Here is a 16,776-nt window from a genome sequence, read left to right on the forward strand (position 1 = left end):
GCAAAGCAAGACCATCACTTCCACCCTTGCTATCAACTGAAAAACAATGGTCAAACACAACACGACCATCTTCACTCTATCTAACTTTGTTTCAGTAAAGAAAACCAAAGAGGGCTTGTATGTACAAATTAAATCTCGAAGGACTTGAACTATCCGTGGGCTGCCCAAACCATGATAGTTCCAGATTAAGATACTCATGGCCTTCATTGGGCCTGGAGTCCAAGTCCTACTACTAATTCAATACCAACTTCATTAACTTCTTGAACTGAATCAACCATCATAAGTTGGGCTGTATCCTTAAAGCCCACTCCTGTAGGACGACATCGCTTAGACTCTAAAATAATAACCACGTCATGGAGGATAACCTCATTGGCCAAGCATTATCCAAATATGAAGATCATGCATTTCCAACAGGCCTCCTAGCTTATCACACCATGTCCTTACCCTTCGCCCCATGACCATAAACAAAATCTTGAGCACCTTTCTCATAATCGCCTACCATCTCATCCTCCCCCTCTTCCCCTAGGGTTGTATACTATAGCCACCTCTCACTAATTAACTATTGAGCATGGTGAAGTTGAGCTCGCAACCATGGCCCATATGCCCGTTGAAGAGAGGAGCAATCAGACGAAAACAAATAGTAACAAAAGCTCCGAATGACCAAGAATACCACATAAAAAGCAGAACATTGGCAAAATTTATATTGAAAGGAAATCCATAACTACTCTCCTCCGACCTTCTTAATCTTCATTCTTTTTTTTTTCAAAGGAATGCAAACATCCAAGCAAACTTTAATATGCATGAAAGAATGCGACAACCCAGAAAATTTGTTCTCATTTGCTTCAACAAACACACCCACGAAGTTACCAATATGCTGGGCAACATTGACAGACATAAATCCTAAAGGCAAATCATGCACTTGAACCCAAATTAACGTCTCATGCAGGGGAACACATTTAGGATGTTCATTATCATCCAGTTTGTGGAACAATAACGTATGCTAGTTGAAAGGTCCACGGACTCATATTAATAACCCGTTGAATGTCTAGTTCATGAAAGAATAGAAATAGGAATAGAGATGGCTCAATCTCCCTTATACTAACTCCTCGCCTAGGTTGCTAGAGAGACGCCATTGTCTATTTCATGGCATTGAGATTGATCATTTTCTCAGTAAGAAAATGCCCCACCAGAAGTAGAACTCATAGCCTTTGAAGCTCACAACTATGATATATATATATATATATATATATATATATATATATATATAAAACTTACCAAAAGCCAAGATGAAACTAACTTGTCACACATAACAAGACTTATAACTACCAGAGAGAAAATTTCTGCTTCATTTTTTTGGCTTTTAGATCTATGAATTTTACATAAAAATTTGATATAATACATTGATTTTAACTATTTTTATTTTTTAAATAATATAATTTATATTATAAAGTTATATTATAATCAAAACTATAATTTTGCAATACTTATATTTATTATAGATATTTTATAATTATTCATATGTGTGTAAAAAAATATTTTATTGATATATTGCGATTGGTTCCCTAATTAAATTTTTTTTCTCTTCTGTGGCACCACCAATGGCAATGGGGCAACACTTAGAGAATAAATCATACTGTTATCAAAATCATTAGGATTAGTATTTCATTTTCAAATTCTTCACTTTCTAAGTGACCCTTTGATCCTTCTCTTCTCATGCATCGCCTTCTTCTTTTCTCTTTTTATATGTATATATGATTTCAATGTTCATGGGATCCAATTTCTTTCTTGTCGTTAATCACTTTAGGCCAATTGAATTAAAAACATCAAACATTACATTCTCGTAATTTTGTAATTTTATCTAAATGTTTCGATTTTGTATTAAATATCCCAACCCTATATACAGTGGGTCTAATTATTGCTAAAACTTAAAATTAATTTGGAGAAATTCAAATTTTATTTATTAAACTTACAATTATGATAATCAAATGACATAAATTTTAAATTTTATTATCTAAATCTATAAAAATTTATCAATATATATTTTAAATGAAATGATTTTATTTTTTTTATTAATATGGTAATAATTTTTAAAATAATCAATCAACTTAATTAATAAAGTATAAAATCTTTTTTTGGGCATTTAATTATTATAATTATAAGTTTATGACATTTTATTATCATAATTATAAGTTTGGTGAATAATAAATATAATTGCTTGGTTGTGATACATAGTCTAAAATTAAAACGTTTAGATAAAATTGTAAAATCACGTAAGTGTTTTAAATCCAATTACCCTTTTTATTTCTTTTTTTCTCCTCTTTATTTTATTTTACAGAAATGGAATACTCGTTATTTTTGTTCAGTGTTCACTATTTCAGGCTCTATTTCCCTAGTATTTTCTTAGGAACCAAACTGCGCAATAGAAACAAATGAAAAAGAATAATTGAAGAATCTCCAGAGAGGTAGATGAAAGACAAGCAACGAATGTATTCCAGGAAGAAAATATATGAGCACGTGATAAAACCATCAAGAACGTTAGCAAAATTTACATTCGCCAAGTATTGAAAATAATAATAATAATAATAAAATAAAGTAAATTAAATAACATTCGCTAGGCTCGTGTCTAGGTCCTTTTGACTTCATTTGACGATTTTGGGCATAATTGATGAAATTCGAATACTTTAAGGACTTAATTGTTTAACCAACTTTTATGCTTAAAGTTAGGGGTTAGTTTGGACATTTGGACTCTATCGCTATATAAGTTAATTGTTTTTATAATTACATTTCTTTAAGTTAAAAAATTTATATCTTAAATAATTTAACAATTATTTTTTATTTTTAATGATTAAATATAATTTCAACATATAAAAATATTAGTTTTAAAACCTTTTTTTTTTCAAATAAATAAATACCTATGCCCGTTACACATAGTTTTTATTATTTTTAATTATTAAAGTTGGCTTATTTTCTATTTCAAATATACTAATTATTTTATAGAGAAAGACCAATAATAAAACGCTAAATTATTATTATTATTATTATTATTATTATTATTATTATTATTATTATTATTATTTAAACATTAAAAAACTTAATAATGATTTTTTTAAACTTAAAAATTTTATTTATTTATTTATTTTTAAAAATTATTATTTAATTTTATTTATTATTTATTATTTTATTTTAAAAAATATATTATTTAATGATACTATTTATTTTATTTATTTTTTAATCATTTTATTATGTTTTATTAGTTTATGTATTTAAATGAAAGAAAAAATATTATTATGATGATTAAATAATTTGAGATTTAAAAAATAAAATGATTATATAATTATATTTTTTAAATTAAAAGGATTGAATAAAATTTAAATTAACCTTTAAAATGATTGAAGAGGCTGAAGAATTAAAAAAAAAAAATTGAATGGATTAACTAATGAATTTTTTAAATTAAAAGGATTGAATAAAATTCAAATTAACCAGATGATTGAATAGGCTGAAGAATTAAAAAAAATAAATTGAATGAGTTAACTAATGATTTTTTTTAAAATAGGAAGCAGAAATATTTATTTTTGTTAAAATATATGAGCAAATAATAATTTGAAAAAAAATTACCCTTTACAATTACCATTGCCAATAGCTTTTTAGACTTCCCGCCTGAGGAATGTGGATATTTGGTTCTTGTGGTTTCGTTTCTCCGAATTCAATAGCTCGAAAAGCTACATTACCTTCCCATGGCTGCTGTTTCTGTATCCGATCTAAGCAACTCCCACCACGACAATGACAATCTTTTCACATCTTATTTTCAAAAGACAGTTGAGAGCATTTTCTCTGCTTTCTCGTTGCTGTTTTTCTCTTTAATTTCATGCTCTCCTCGACTCTCTATTTGCTTACTCTTTCATTTCTCTTTGAAATTAAGGTTTCATTGTGCGATTGGTGGTTGATAAAGGCTGACAAGGACTTCCAAGGGAAGAGGCTTGCTGTTGCCGGCGTCACTTCAAGAGAGTAAGCTCTTCCTCTCTTCTTTTCGAGGGTTTATGTCCGTTTGTATTTGGGTTTTCTTTGAACTGTGACTTAATGAAATTTCTTTAATCTCTGCTTTTGGTTGCTTTTAATTGATTAATTACTGGGCATTTTAGAACTTAAAGTAGTATTATACCTCAGGCAACAAGTACTGCGTGTGTTTCATTCTGCACCCATTACCAAAAGATACGATGTTTTCACTCTTGAGACAGCTGATGGTATTATTGTTGTTTTCCAAGGCTTCATTAACAAGACACGCACAATTGAAAATGGGTTCCCTTCTGAGGTCTGCAGAATTTTCCCTCCTTTGTTTTTTATTTTGTGCCTGTGCATTTGTGTGTTCTTTATTTCTTCTCTGCATTTGATTCAAATATCTAAACCTTAATGATAAATATTTGCTTTTCGTGGCCTAGGAGTATCATATTGGAAAGGGTATTCTCTATTAGATTGAAATGTTGTTATATTAAAGAGTTGTTATATAGATTGCATTACCATAATTATATTAATTTTCATCTGCAATTTCTGATATCCTAAGCAATTGGAGCATTAAGGAATTATTTTTCCATGAAAAATTCTTGACAGAACAATTCAAACCAGTGAACACAGTGATTTAAAAAAAAAAGTTTAATTTTTTTAGCATTTCTCAAGCCTGTATGTTACTTTATTGAAAGCATGTGCGCACTGCATGTGGTGCTCATTCCAAAATCATGGGACCACTATTGATTTTGGTGGCTTAATTTTACCCATGGTCATTGAACTTATCATCAACTTCAGCATACACACTAAACTTGAATTTGTATCAACAAAATCACACATCTTCATTTTTTGTCTCAAGAATTCACCATTGCTAGATTTAGTAGAATTTTAGTCAAACTTTTAACATGATAATGAAGGAAAAATTTTCTAAAATAGTTCTATAAGCTATAAGGTTTTCATACTTAACCCTTGTACAAAACGTTTGGCTAAATCTCTACCAAGATTTAGCAGTAGTGAACTTATAGAAATAAAAGAAAATAAAAGTGGGTTTGCTAATGCAAATTGAAATTCAATGATAAGCTTAACAATTATGAGCAATATTAAGTTGATTTTTTTAAGATCAGAATTGAATTTTACACCCTTTGTTTCATTCTAGCAGGTTTTCAGTCATTTCTTGTTTGGTTTCCCACCTTATTGGGAGGAATACGCTGAGAATTGCTTCAAACAAGCTGTTAGTTCTGACTTTGATTTTCAGAATGCCTCTGATTTTGATGAGTCCACCGATCAAGGTTGTAATGTATGGAGTTTAAATTAATTTGCTTTTTTTTTTTTTGGTATCTGACAATTCTGGAAATGTCACCAGTATTTTCATCTTTTGTATTTTCTGCATAATTAAAGTTGCATCTGTTGCAGGCTCAGAAGATTTTAGGCCAATTCCATCTCCATATAAAAACAAGGACACTAGTGAAAATGAATTAAATATCAAGGTTTGTTCTTATGATGTGTCTAAGAAGTTTAGTGTTGATGCTTTGAAGGATTCTAACTTGAACAATTATGCAACTGATTTTAGAAGTTCTGTTCAAAAAAATATCAATACCTATTCTGTTGTCCTAAATGATAAACTCATGGCAAAACTTTCAATATGCCAAAATGATCCCATCCTAGTTTTTTTGCATGTCCAAGCGATGATGATGTTGATAATATGGAGTACGATGCCTCCAAGAACGTCCCACCATCATCAAATTTTCTTAAAAATGTTGTTAATTCAATGAAGGATAACATAGCAGTGGAAACACGACCTTCAAGCTATCATTCAGTAGGATCTTCTGGAAGGATATGTGATTCCAAAAGTGGTAAGAAATCCAGAAGATATGCATTAGAAAGTATCAGTTGGTTTAGAAAGTACCATTATCAAGGATAATGCATCCGAAGAATGTTCAGTATCCAAATGTGCTTATATGGGCAATCTCAATATAACCAAATTTGACAAGACAGCAACAGCTGGAGCTGAAGGTGTGTCCGTGACTGTCTGCAATAAACCAAAGAGTTCAAAGAAGGAAAATCAAAACAAGGGAAACAAGGGTTGGGTTGAAGAGTGGAATTAAAAATTTATCGACTGGTTCTTTGCCTCAGGATTTGGAGGCTGTATTAGAATGTGTTGATGAGGGAGAAGTAATATGTGAAGAGTCTTTGTTAAGGTCACCAACTGCTGGAGATTTTGGTATTTTGAAACAACCATCAAATAATTTTCAGGAGACTATGCTTTCTACGATGAAGACTTTTGCAAAAGTGAATGATGTTACTCCATCTATGATAGAAAGTATTCCAGTGAATACTATTCCAAGTAATTCTGGTTCTCAAAAATGTAGTAGGCCTTTGGGGGATTTGAAAGAAAATAAGAAGCAGAAGCCCATGTCTGGATGCTTAATGAATTATAAAAACAAAGAGTTGATATCAAAGGTTGATGAGCTCCTAGGTCAAAGAAAACTGTAGAAGCGTTCACATTTGTAGAAGTTTAGAGAAAGAAAGGGAAGATTTGGGGAATGAATTACTTGATTATTCCCTCAAGCAATGGGTTTAATACATAGTTTTGAAAATACATCAATTTAGGTAATACAATCAATATCTCTATAATCAATCGTATAATCAATATCATGATTTACAAAATCAATCTATTCACACACAATTAACATTCTAACACTTCCCCTCAAGCTGGGGCATATAGATCATATGCTCCTAGCTTGTTACAAATGTAGTCGATTCGAGATCCTTTAAGGGATTTAGTAAGGATGTCCTCCAATTGGTCATTTGAATTGACGAAACTTGTGGCAATACTTCTTGACTCAATTTTCTGCTTGAAAAAACGACAATCCACCTCTATGTGTTTTTTCTTTTCATGAAAAATAGGATTAGAGGCAATATGTATTACTGCTTGATCATCACAAACCAATGTCATCTGTTGAAAATCCCCACACTTGAATTCTTGGAGAAGCTGTTTTAACCAAACAAGCTCACAAGTGGCTAAACCCATGGCTCGGTACTCTATTTTTGCGCTTGATCTAGTCACAACATCTTGCTTTTTACTTTTTTAAGGTATTAGATTTCCTCCTATTAGGACACAATACCTTGAAGTAAATCGTCTATCTGAGGGAGAACCTGCCCAATCTACCTCAGAATATCCCACAATTTGATTATGTCCTTCTTCTTCATCAACAGTCCTTGTCCTGTTGCTCCTATGATGTATCTAAGGATGTGAATTGTTGCTTTCTGTAGAAAGAGATGATTCTCATTGATTTCAATTAATCTGTACATGGGTATATATATACAATTGATTCCTATAATTGTGTTCTACTAATTAGGAAGAAATCCTAAATAAGAAATCCTAAATAGGAATACAGAATACAAAATATACAAAGAAATATTATAGTGATTGACTTTCCATAACACTCCCCCTCAAGTTGGAGCATAAATGTTAATCATGCCCAACTTGTTACAAATGTAGTCAATTCTAGCTCCATTCAGAGCTTTTGTGAAAATATCTCCTAACTGCTCTCCAGTTTTGATGTGTCCTGTTGAGATGATATGTTGTTGAATCTTTTCACGAATAAAGTGACAATCAATCTCAATATGTTTGGTCCGCTCATGAAACACCGGATTAGAAGCAATATGAAGAGCAGCTTGATTATCACACCACAATTTCGCAGGCAGGGAGGTCTTAAAACCTGTCTCATCTAGTAATTGAAGTATCCACATTACCTCACATACTGATTGTGCCATGGCTCTGTATTCGGATTCAGCACTAGATTGAGAAACTACACTCTGCTTCTTGCTTCTCCAAGACACCAAATTTCCTCCAATAAAAACACAATATCCAGTAGTTGACCTCCTGTCAACCTTAGATCCAGCCCAGTCGGCATCTGAAAAACATTCAACATTCAAATGCCCATGATTACCATATAGCAAACCTCTTCCTGGAGCGCCCTTCAGATAACACAAGATTTGTTCCAAGGCTTCCCAATGAGCAACAGTTGGGGAAGACATAAACTGACTTACTACACTAACGGCATAAGCAATGTCAGGACGAGTGGTATAAGGTAGTTTAATTTTCCTACCAATCTCCTGTATCTCTCTGGATCTTCAAACAACTCACTATCCCCTGCTAACAATTGTAAAGTTGGAGTCATCGGTGCGCTACAAGGCTTAGCACCTAATTTTCCTGTCTCTATCAATAGATCGAGGACATATTTTCTTTGAGACAAGAAAATACCCTTCTTACTTCTCATAACTTCGATACCCAAGAAATACTTTAACAATCCCAAGTCTTTGGTCCAAACGAATTTGGAGGAAGGTTTTAAGAGATGAAATACTGTGAGTCACTCCCCGTGATGACAATGTCATCCACATAGACTACTAAGAGAATTAGACCAGCCTCAGATTGCCTATAAAATACTGAGTGATCACACTTACTCTTTTGCATACCAAATTCCTGTACTGCTTCACTGAATCTCCCAAACCATGCCCTAGGATTTTGTTTCAAGCCATAAAGAGACTTCCGAAGCCTACAAATTTTACCCAACTCCCCCTGAGCAACAAACCCAGGTGGTTGCTCCATATACACCTCCTCCTGAAGATCACCATGAAGGAAAGCATTCTTGATATCCAATTGATGCAGGGGCCAATCATATGTAGCTGCTAAAGAGATAAACAAGCGAATAGAAGTAAGTTTAGCTACAGGAGAAAAAGTATCAGAGTAATCAACCCCATATGTCTGAGCATATCCTTTTGATACAAGGCGTGTTTTTAACCTAGCCACAGAACCATCAGGATTTACCTTTACTGTATATACCCATTTGCAACCAATAGCTTTCTTACCAGTGGGCAAAGGCAATAGTTCCCATATACCATTAGCATCTAAAGCCTCCATTTCCTCTTTCATAGCATCACACACGGCGGGATGAGACAATTGCCTCATCAACGATTATTAGGGATAGGAACAGAGTCTAAAGAAGTAACAAAACACCGAGAACAAGAAGACAATTGATTATAAGAAACAAAAGAAGAGATAGGGTAAGTACATGAACGTTTACCTTTACGAAGAGCAATGGGTAACTTTAGATCAGAATCATGATCAGTATGAGGTACAGGATCTCCCAACGAAGTAGCTGGTGGAGGATCTGAGTCAGGAATCTCCAATCTCCTGGAATAAACATGAACAACGGGAGGTCGAGTAGGTCTAGAGACAGAAGGAGTGTGGGAGAGGACTAGACATTGGTTGGACAGTATATATTAAGAGATCATCCTCCTCCCCCTGACTCTCATACACAGATGATGGAGGAAAAAATGGAGTGGACTCAAAAAATGTGACATCTGCAGAAACAAGATAACGATTAAGAGTAGGAGAGAAACAACGGTATCCTTTTTGGAGTCGGGAGTACCCAAGGAAGACACATTTGAGAGATTTTGGATCCAATTTAGTAACCTGTGGATGAACATCACGCACAAAACAGGTACAACCAAAAATACGGGTTTCAATAGGGAACAAAGATTTTGTAGGAAACAAAGTAGTATAAGGAATATCCCCATTAAGGACAGAAGACGGCATACGATTGATCAAAAAACATGCCGTAGAAACTGCATCCGCCCAAAAGTGTTTAGATATTTTCATCTGAAAAAGAAGAGCACGAGTTACCTCAAGAAGATGACGATTTTTTCTTTCGGCCACGCCATTTTGGGATGGGGTATCCACACAGGAAGACTGATGAAGAATGCCATTTTGTGTCATATAAAAATTTGAAATTGTCTTTGAAAAGTATTCTTTGGCATTGTCACTTCTTAATATATGCACAGAAATATTAAATTGAGTTTTGATTTCATTACAAAAAGCACAAAAGATAGAAAACAACTCAGAACGATTCTTCATTAAATATAACCAGGTAACACGAGAGTAATCATCAACAAAAGTAACAAAATAACGAAATCAAGTTTTAGATGTAATAGAACAAGGACCCCAAACATCAGAATGAACTAACTCAAAAGAAGATGAAGCCCGTTTATTGACTCTAGACACAGAAGGCAAACGATGATGTTTTGCAAACTGACACGACTCACATTCTAGTATTGATAAAGACTGAAATTGAGGACACAGCTTCTTTATGGTAGACAAAGAAGGATGACCCAATCTACAATGAGCTTCAAGAAGTGTTAAGGTACTGGAGCAAACAAGCGACCGCGGTACATGATTTTCCAGAATGTAGAGACCACCTGACTCGCGTCCTCTACCAATAATCTGCTTCGTCGTAAGATCCTGAAACAAACACCGTCGGGAAAAAGAAACAGAACAATTTAAGGTACGAGTAAGTTTACTAACAGAAAGTAGATTAAAAGAGAATTTTGGTAGACACAAAACAGAAGACAAAGAAATTGACGAAGTCGGGTTCGCAGTTCCAAAACCCATGACATAAGAAGTAGAACCATCAGCTAAAAGTGATGAGGAAGTGAGATTAGACGTAAAGCGGATAGAAGACTAGAATTACTGTCATGTGATGCATGCACCAAAATCAATAACCCATTTGGATGAAGAAGACACAAGGCATGTAGTGGATTTACGACTCGTGATCGCGATGTGAGGGGAACTAGTAGGCTTTATAGATGCCTGATACTGGGAAAATTGTGCAAAATCCTCTGCAGATACCAAAATAGTTTTCTCAGAGGAAGATACTGTAGAATTCTCTGCTGCCATATTTGCCATCTGTGATCGCGATTTTTCTCTGAAGTTGCGGACAATTATATTTTGTATGGCCGGCTCATGGCAATAATAACAAATGACTCCTCTTGAGTCTGATTAGAACTAGTCTCTCCATTACGCTGATTACTTACATTGCTGTAATTCCTCATCTACTTCCTCTTCTATTACCACTGTTGTCCATTTGGATTACGACTAATAAGAGCACTCTTGGCGGTGTGAAGATTGAGTACTCTGCATGCGAAGGGCCGTGTGAACGTTTCATGCAAAGAGGAAATCTTAGAATCGAGAGGATCGAGATTTAGCAGCCTCATACTGAAGGAAGGCACATAAGAAAACTCATAACGAGTTGCTCCGTTGGGCTCTTTGAACTTTCACATCGTGACTAAAAGGCAACAATACATTAAGTTCCTCATATACCCATTTAAAATCCATAAAATAAGTCGTGAGAGACTTATCCTCTTTCTCAAAGACGGTAGAATGCCTTACAAACATCATAAATACGGAGATATTCCCTTTACTGAATCTGAGAAAATCTAAGTAATCCATCAATTCCTTAACAAATTCACAGTGATTAATTAAACTAATTACCTCACTATGAATCGAGTTCCGAAGCTGCAAAAACAACCGAGCATCCTCCCTTAGCCAAGTTTGTCGTGTATCATCAGTGGGTGGATCTTTAGTAAGGTGATCATCCTTATCAATGCTACGCAAATAGACCCTAACAGTCTTACTCCACTCCAGGTAATTCGAACCATTAAGTTTGTGTTCCGTGATCTTAGTCATCACCGGAATCACATCAGAAATAACATTCTTATTGTCTGCCATTTGTTGAGACAAAGAAAACTAACCGAAACGCTAATCCAAAGTGCTTATAGCAGCAAAATAACCCAAAATCACAAATCAAGCAAATACCAAAATAGGATCTGAGAGCCAAACCTCAGAAGTCCTTTAATGGTTATACTGGATCAGGCAACAGCACACAGTGGTGGAATGAGGGGGTTGAGACGACGCCGGCGATGTTGATCGGGGTTGAAACGGCCGGTCGGCGGCCAAGGTCTCTCCTGAGCTGGGTAGTGAGAACAAATAGTCACCCTAGATTGATGACCTGCTCTGATACCATGTAGAAAGAGATGATTCTCATTGATTTTAATTAATCTGTACATGGGTATATATATACAATTGATTCCTATAATTGTGTTCTACTAATTAGGAAGAAATCCTAAATAAGAAATCCTAAATAGGAATACAGAATACAAAATATACAGAGAAATAATATAGTGATTGACTTTCCATAACACTTTCCAATGACTATTAGAAGGAGCTTGAAGAAATTGACTAATCACACTTACAACAAAAGAAATATCTGGTCGTATGATTGTGAGATAGTTAAGTTTACCAATTAATCTCCAATATTTACCAGGATCTTTCGATGGCTTCCTTGTCTAGGAACAAGTCTAACATTTGGATCCATGGGAATATCCACATGTTTGCAGTCTAACTTGCCAGTCTCTTTTAGTATGTCTAAAGCATATTTTCTTTGTGAAATAGCAATACTTGTCTTGGATTGAGCCACTTTGATCCCCAGAAAATACTTTAACTTTCCCAAATCAAATAGGGAAAAAAAATAGGGGATTCAAACCTTAGGCTCTAAGACCATGTAGAAGTTTAAGGAAAGAAAGGGAAGATTTGGGGAATGAATTACTTGATTATTACCTCAAGCAATGGGTTTAATATATAGTTTTGAAAATACATCAATTTAGGTATTACAATCAATATCCCTATAATCAATCCTATAGTCAATATATGATTTACAAAACAATCTATTCACATGCAGTTAACATTCTAACAACATTCAACTTTTCAGGCAGAAGTGAACATATCAGAGAAAATGCTAAATGCTGCAAGAATCTTGAGAAATTTGTCGGGGAATTTGAAAAGCAAAGAGAAGAGTGAACAAATATCGGTTGATAAAGGAAGTTCATCCATGAAGAAAGCTAGAAGGAAGATTAGTTTTGATGAACAAGTAAACTCTTCCAAATCTTCTGTATGTTGCTTGCTTTCCTTATGTTCAATAGCTCCATGCTTATGAGGCATCTGGTTTTGTTGCTTTAGCAAAGCGTCTTTACTCTTTAGTGACAAGTGATTATAATGTACTTGCATTTTTGTAACTTCTACTTGGGTCTATATTTTGGTTGTCCAGGTGAATGCATCTTTTGCATATTTTTGTACTACCGTACCTGTACTTTCTTCTTTTGTTTTATTTTATTTTATTGTTTCTTTACTCATGCTTTTTCTGCACGCTCTTGTATGTGTTGGGGCCTTAATCACTACATTAGTTCACTATTGTGTTTAAATTTTGGCTTGGGGGAATGGATCATAGTTTTTAAGAAATAGAAGATATAATGAGTTTGCTGAAAATAAACTGGCTTTGCTATTATAGTTGGATATTGACATTGGAGTTTTACTTGGGGTGCTTGGATTATTTCTTCAACAGGGTAACTAAGGATCATGCATAAGCCACTGTATTTCTTGTTTTAGCCTACACCTACATTTCATTTGTAATCCCCATTTTTTGTCTGGGATTTTGTTATTCACGTTTTGCTTGTTGTAATGCAATTTATGAGAAAAAAGGTTACTTGAAATTCTATTTATTTCTAAACATATAAAATTAGTATAAATAACAGTTCTTACTTTTAACATGATGAGCAGAAACTATAACTACCTCAATAAAGCTGCTTGGTCATCTCATGACCAAGTCCTTTTAAGATTATGATCTCTTTGACTCAAAATGTTGTCAAATGCAAATGCTAGACACATAGGCACTGTTAGCATCTGGTTTCCAGTCTACTGTATCTGAGGAAATTCTGTCATCAATTAATTTCAGGTTCTTTTTTCCCTTCAACATTTTTTTTAATATGAATCAAATCTTACTTTCTCTCCTATTAGCTTGCTATTCAGCATTCATACTTTTTTGGTAAATAAGTCACCAATTACTGGCTATATGTTAATAGGTTTTCTCATGATCTCTTTTCCCTATTTGCATTTTTGCTTTGCATGTACTTGGCCTGCCAGCTGCCACTATTTATTTTTGTATATATTTCCTTGTGTTCCATCTTTATGTGTTTTCCTTTAAATTTGATAATATAGGCAAGTCCTCTTGCTGGGAAAAGCAAAGAGAAAATATGTATTCTCTCTCCTGAATCCTTGAGTCTTAGAAGATCGAGAGCAGGTGAGTTTGCTGTTGCATAATGGAATAACTTCTAACATTCAAAATTAAGATGTTACGTTTAGGCTTTAGCCTCTCTATGACAAAGAGGTTGCCATGACCTCACTCTCATCTCTCCCCCTCCCCACAAACTTTTTTTCCCCCTGTTTATGGCTTTCTTTATGGGTGTGTCTGCCTTCAAAATAATTTCCCAGTTTAGCACTGCAAGAGAAAATGAAGTATGGCTTCCAATTTTGCTACTTTTCAGCTAACTACACGCTATATACAGATTTGATGGATGTGAGTTATTTTCTTCAAGTTTTTACTTTATGTGTATACACACACACACACACACACACACACACACACACACACACACGATCTCAAAATAATTGAAGTCAACTTCCTTTCTTCCATCTTTTTGGTTAAATTTAAGTTCTTGAATTTGTGAATTTTGCAAATGACCATATTTTAGAGCATGTTTTCCTTCATAGTTGGAAGTAGGTAGTAAATATTTATTTCTGTTGGATGTCTGAATACCCCTTTATAACTACATTTTGCCATAATTGTGCATGCTCAACTGTTCAACTAATTTGCATATGTTGTAGGGAGACTACTTTTACCTACTCTAGATTTCTGGCGCAACCAAATTCCTGTTTATGATGCGGTTAGTTATTAATCTGGCTTACTTATATTTTTTCACATATTAGATTTTGATAGTATCTGCATGGTTTCAGCAAAAGTTGCCCATGTCAAAGTCAAACAGTTTGTCTGCTGCAAGAAGTCTGCAATTTAAGGCTGCAGTTGATCTGTGTTTTTAAGTCTAAATTGGTGAAAATTTCTTTTTGAGAACGACTTGTGGCATTGGGATAAAACAGAGGAACTAGAAAAGTAAGGGACTTGACTTTTCAAAGTGGATATGTGTTGAGATTGACATGATGAATGTGATAATAATATTGGTGGGATGTGGGAAGTATTAATCCACATGCTTCTGGATGCATACCATAGAGACTGCTCATTATCTGGTCAATTTGCATGGTTGACATCACTTCTTCAAAGTGACAAATGATTGAATGAAACTGTGATGAGTTATATGAATCCTTTTACAAGTTTCATCCATGTAAGTTTGCAAAATTCATGATGTTAGGTTGAGACGCGTTTCAGATGGAGTATAACTTCCTCCACATGCAGTGGAGTCATTCATTTCATACATTCCATATTTGATATTCCTTAAGAGTATTGTACTTTAATTGTTTATATAAATTTCTTGCTGCAATAATGTCGTTGCTTGTTTGCTGGGGGATCCATATTTTATTACTTGCGGACGCAACATGCATTTCCTTTTTGTATGCTTCCCATGTTATTTTCATTAATTATGCCACTCTCCTCATACATCTAGCAGTCGTCATTTTATGAATTTAAGTATCTGGACCTTGGTATTATTTGGCTTAGGAAGATGACGAACTTTCCTTCATTTCAGGACCGTAACATCACTGGAATCCAGGAAGAATTAAAAATTTCTGGAGGTATGCCTCTTCTTCTTTTTTATTTTTTTATTTTTTTTTAATTTTTTTTTAATTTGAACTGTTGACTCAGTTTGGCTCATTTTGTCTAGATAAAAATGAAGGCTATTCTCTCATTGGTATTGTAGTGATGGTACCATAGATAAGAGTGACATATCACAATTCAATTCAATAGATTTCTTTTTGGTTAATTTTCATGTTTGGAAATTATATAAAAAAAAAAACCTATTCTTTTTAACTTAAAAAAAATATATATTTTCAAAAAAAAAAATTTTTCAAAGAAAAAGAAATCAAGTATAATTATGTGAGATGATTTTGAATTATAGCCAATGTTTAAAATTGTGTCAAATATATGGATAATATTTAATATTAGTCATATGAGTTAAATTTTAGTTAGCAACCCTTTGTATTTCTCTTACGAGTTACAAGCAGTTAATTTCTTTATTTCGCATTGTTTTGATCAGATACTAGTGGATATTGTAATATTGTATGTTCCACTCGTTTTGTGGCTAAATTTTTCGTTAGGGTGCAAGTCTGAGCCTCAGAGCAGAAGCAAAAGAAAAGGCAAGTCATAATTTAGAAAACGGAGAAGCTGGGAGGATGATAACAAGACAATCATATTTTACGTGCAAAGGACTGCTCATATCTGCCTTTTGCTTTTGCCTATACAGGAAAATGTGATTGTGAAAAATCTGATCCCAGTGCACTTTGTTCTCTCAAATAGTTTCAGATTGCAGCTTTGCCTGCCTAATTGTGTAATTATCCCTGTAATTACATGCTGAGTAATTAGTCTTTTATAGGGTAAATTTCAATAATTATCTCTGAACTTATATAGTTGTAACATTATAGTCTTTCAACTTTAAAATGTAACATAAAATCCTCTAAACTTTCAAATTTTATACAGTAAAATCTTTCTGACTTTTAATTACTGATTTTTCGGCTAGAAACTAACGTAAACAACTTTCGCATGATGCTTAGTTAATATTTTTCTTTCATCTCTTATGTAAAATTATTCTCTCTACACGTGAAAAATTAGTTTGTTTACAGAGAGAAAAATGATTCAATTTATACATGGCTTGAGAGAGAAAAGAGAAATACTAATTAAATTTCATGCTGGAACTGTTCAAGTTAGTGTCTAAATGAAAAATCGGTAATTGAAAGTTAGAGGGATTTTACTGTGTAAAATTTGAAAGTTGATGGAATTTTATGTTATATTTTTAAGTTAAGGGATTGTAATGTTATAACTAGATAAGTTTAGGGACAGTTGTCAAAATTTATTTATCTTTTATATATTGTGTTTTCTT

The 16,776-nt window shown here is 33.6% G+C and overlaps 1 protein-coding gene across 5 annotated transcripts; it reads left to right on the forward strand.

Moving 5' to 3' along the window:
- The first annotated feature begins 3,626 nt into the window (after positions 1-3,626).
- LOC110666082 (kinetochore-associated protein KNL-2 homolog) lies at positions 3,627-16,298 on the forward strand. Of its 5 annotated transcripts, none has more exons than XR_002497100.2 (11): positions 3,627-3,815; positions 3,920-4,005; positions 4,165-4,309; positions 5,159-5,288; positions 5,413-5,486; positions 12,609-12,788; positions 13,892-13,973; positions 14,218-14,249; positions 14,558-14,616; positions 15,430-15,475; positions 15,998-16,298. XR_002497100.2 is itself a non-coding variant. In XM_021826459.2 (10 exons), the coding sequence occupies exons 1-10, from the start codon at positions 3,735-3,737 to the stop codon at positions 16,045-16,047; spliced, it is 912 nt and encodes a 303-aa protein (XP_021682151.2). In that variant the 5' UTR covers positions 3,627-3,734; the 3' UTR covers positions 16,048-16,298. The 5 variants fall into 5 exon arrangements, 3 of the variants coding, with proteins under 3 accessions (XP_021682151.2, XP_021682150.2, XP_021682153.2); XR_009148892.1 differs by having other exon boundaries at positions 12,609-12,767; XM_021826459.2 differs by lacking the exon at positions 14,218-14,249 and having other exon boundaries at positions 12,609-12,767.
- The last annotated feature ends 478 nt before the right edge of the window (positions 16,299-16,776 follow it).

This window comes from Hevea brasiliensis, chromosome 5 (assembly GCF_030052815.1).
Source record: "Hevea brasiliensis isolate MT/VB/25A 57/8 chromosome 5, ASM3005281v1, whole genome shotgun sequence".
NCBI classification, from domain to species: Eukaryota; Viridiplantae; Streptophyta; class Magnoliopsida; order Malpighiales; family Euphorbiaceae; genus Hevea; species Hevea brasiliensis.

Coding starts and splice junctions, on each gene's coding strand:
- LOC110666082 (XM_021826458.2), top strand. CDS start 3,735: ATGGCTGCTGTTTCTGTATCCGATCTAAGCAACTCCCACCACGACAAT. Junction 13,974..14,557: donor TCTTAGAAGATCGAGAGCAG/GTGAGTTTGCTG, acceptor CATATGTTGTAG/GGAGACTACTTTTACCTACT. Junction 15,476..15,997: donor AGAATTAAAAATTTCTGGAG/GTATGCCTCTTC, acceptor ATTTTTCGTTAG/GGTGCAAGTCTGAGCCTCAG.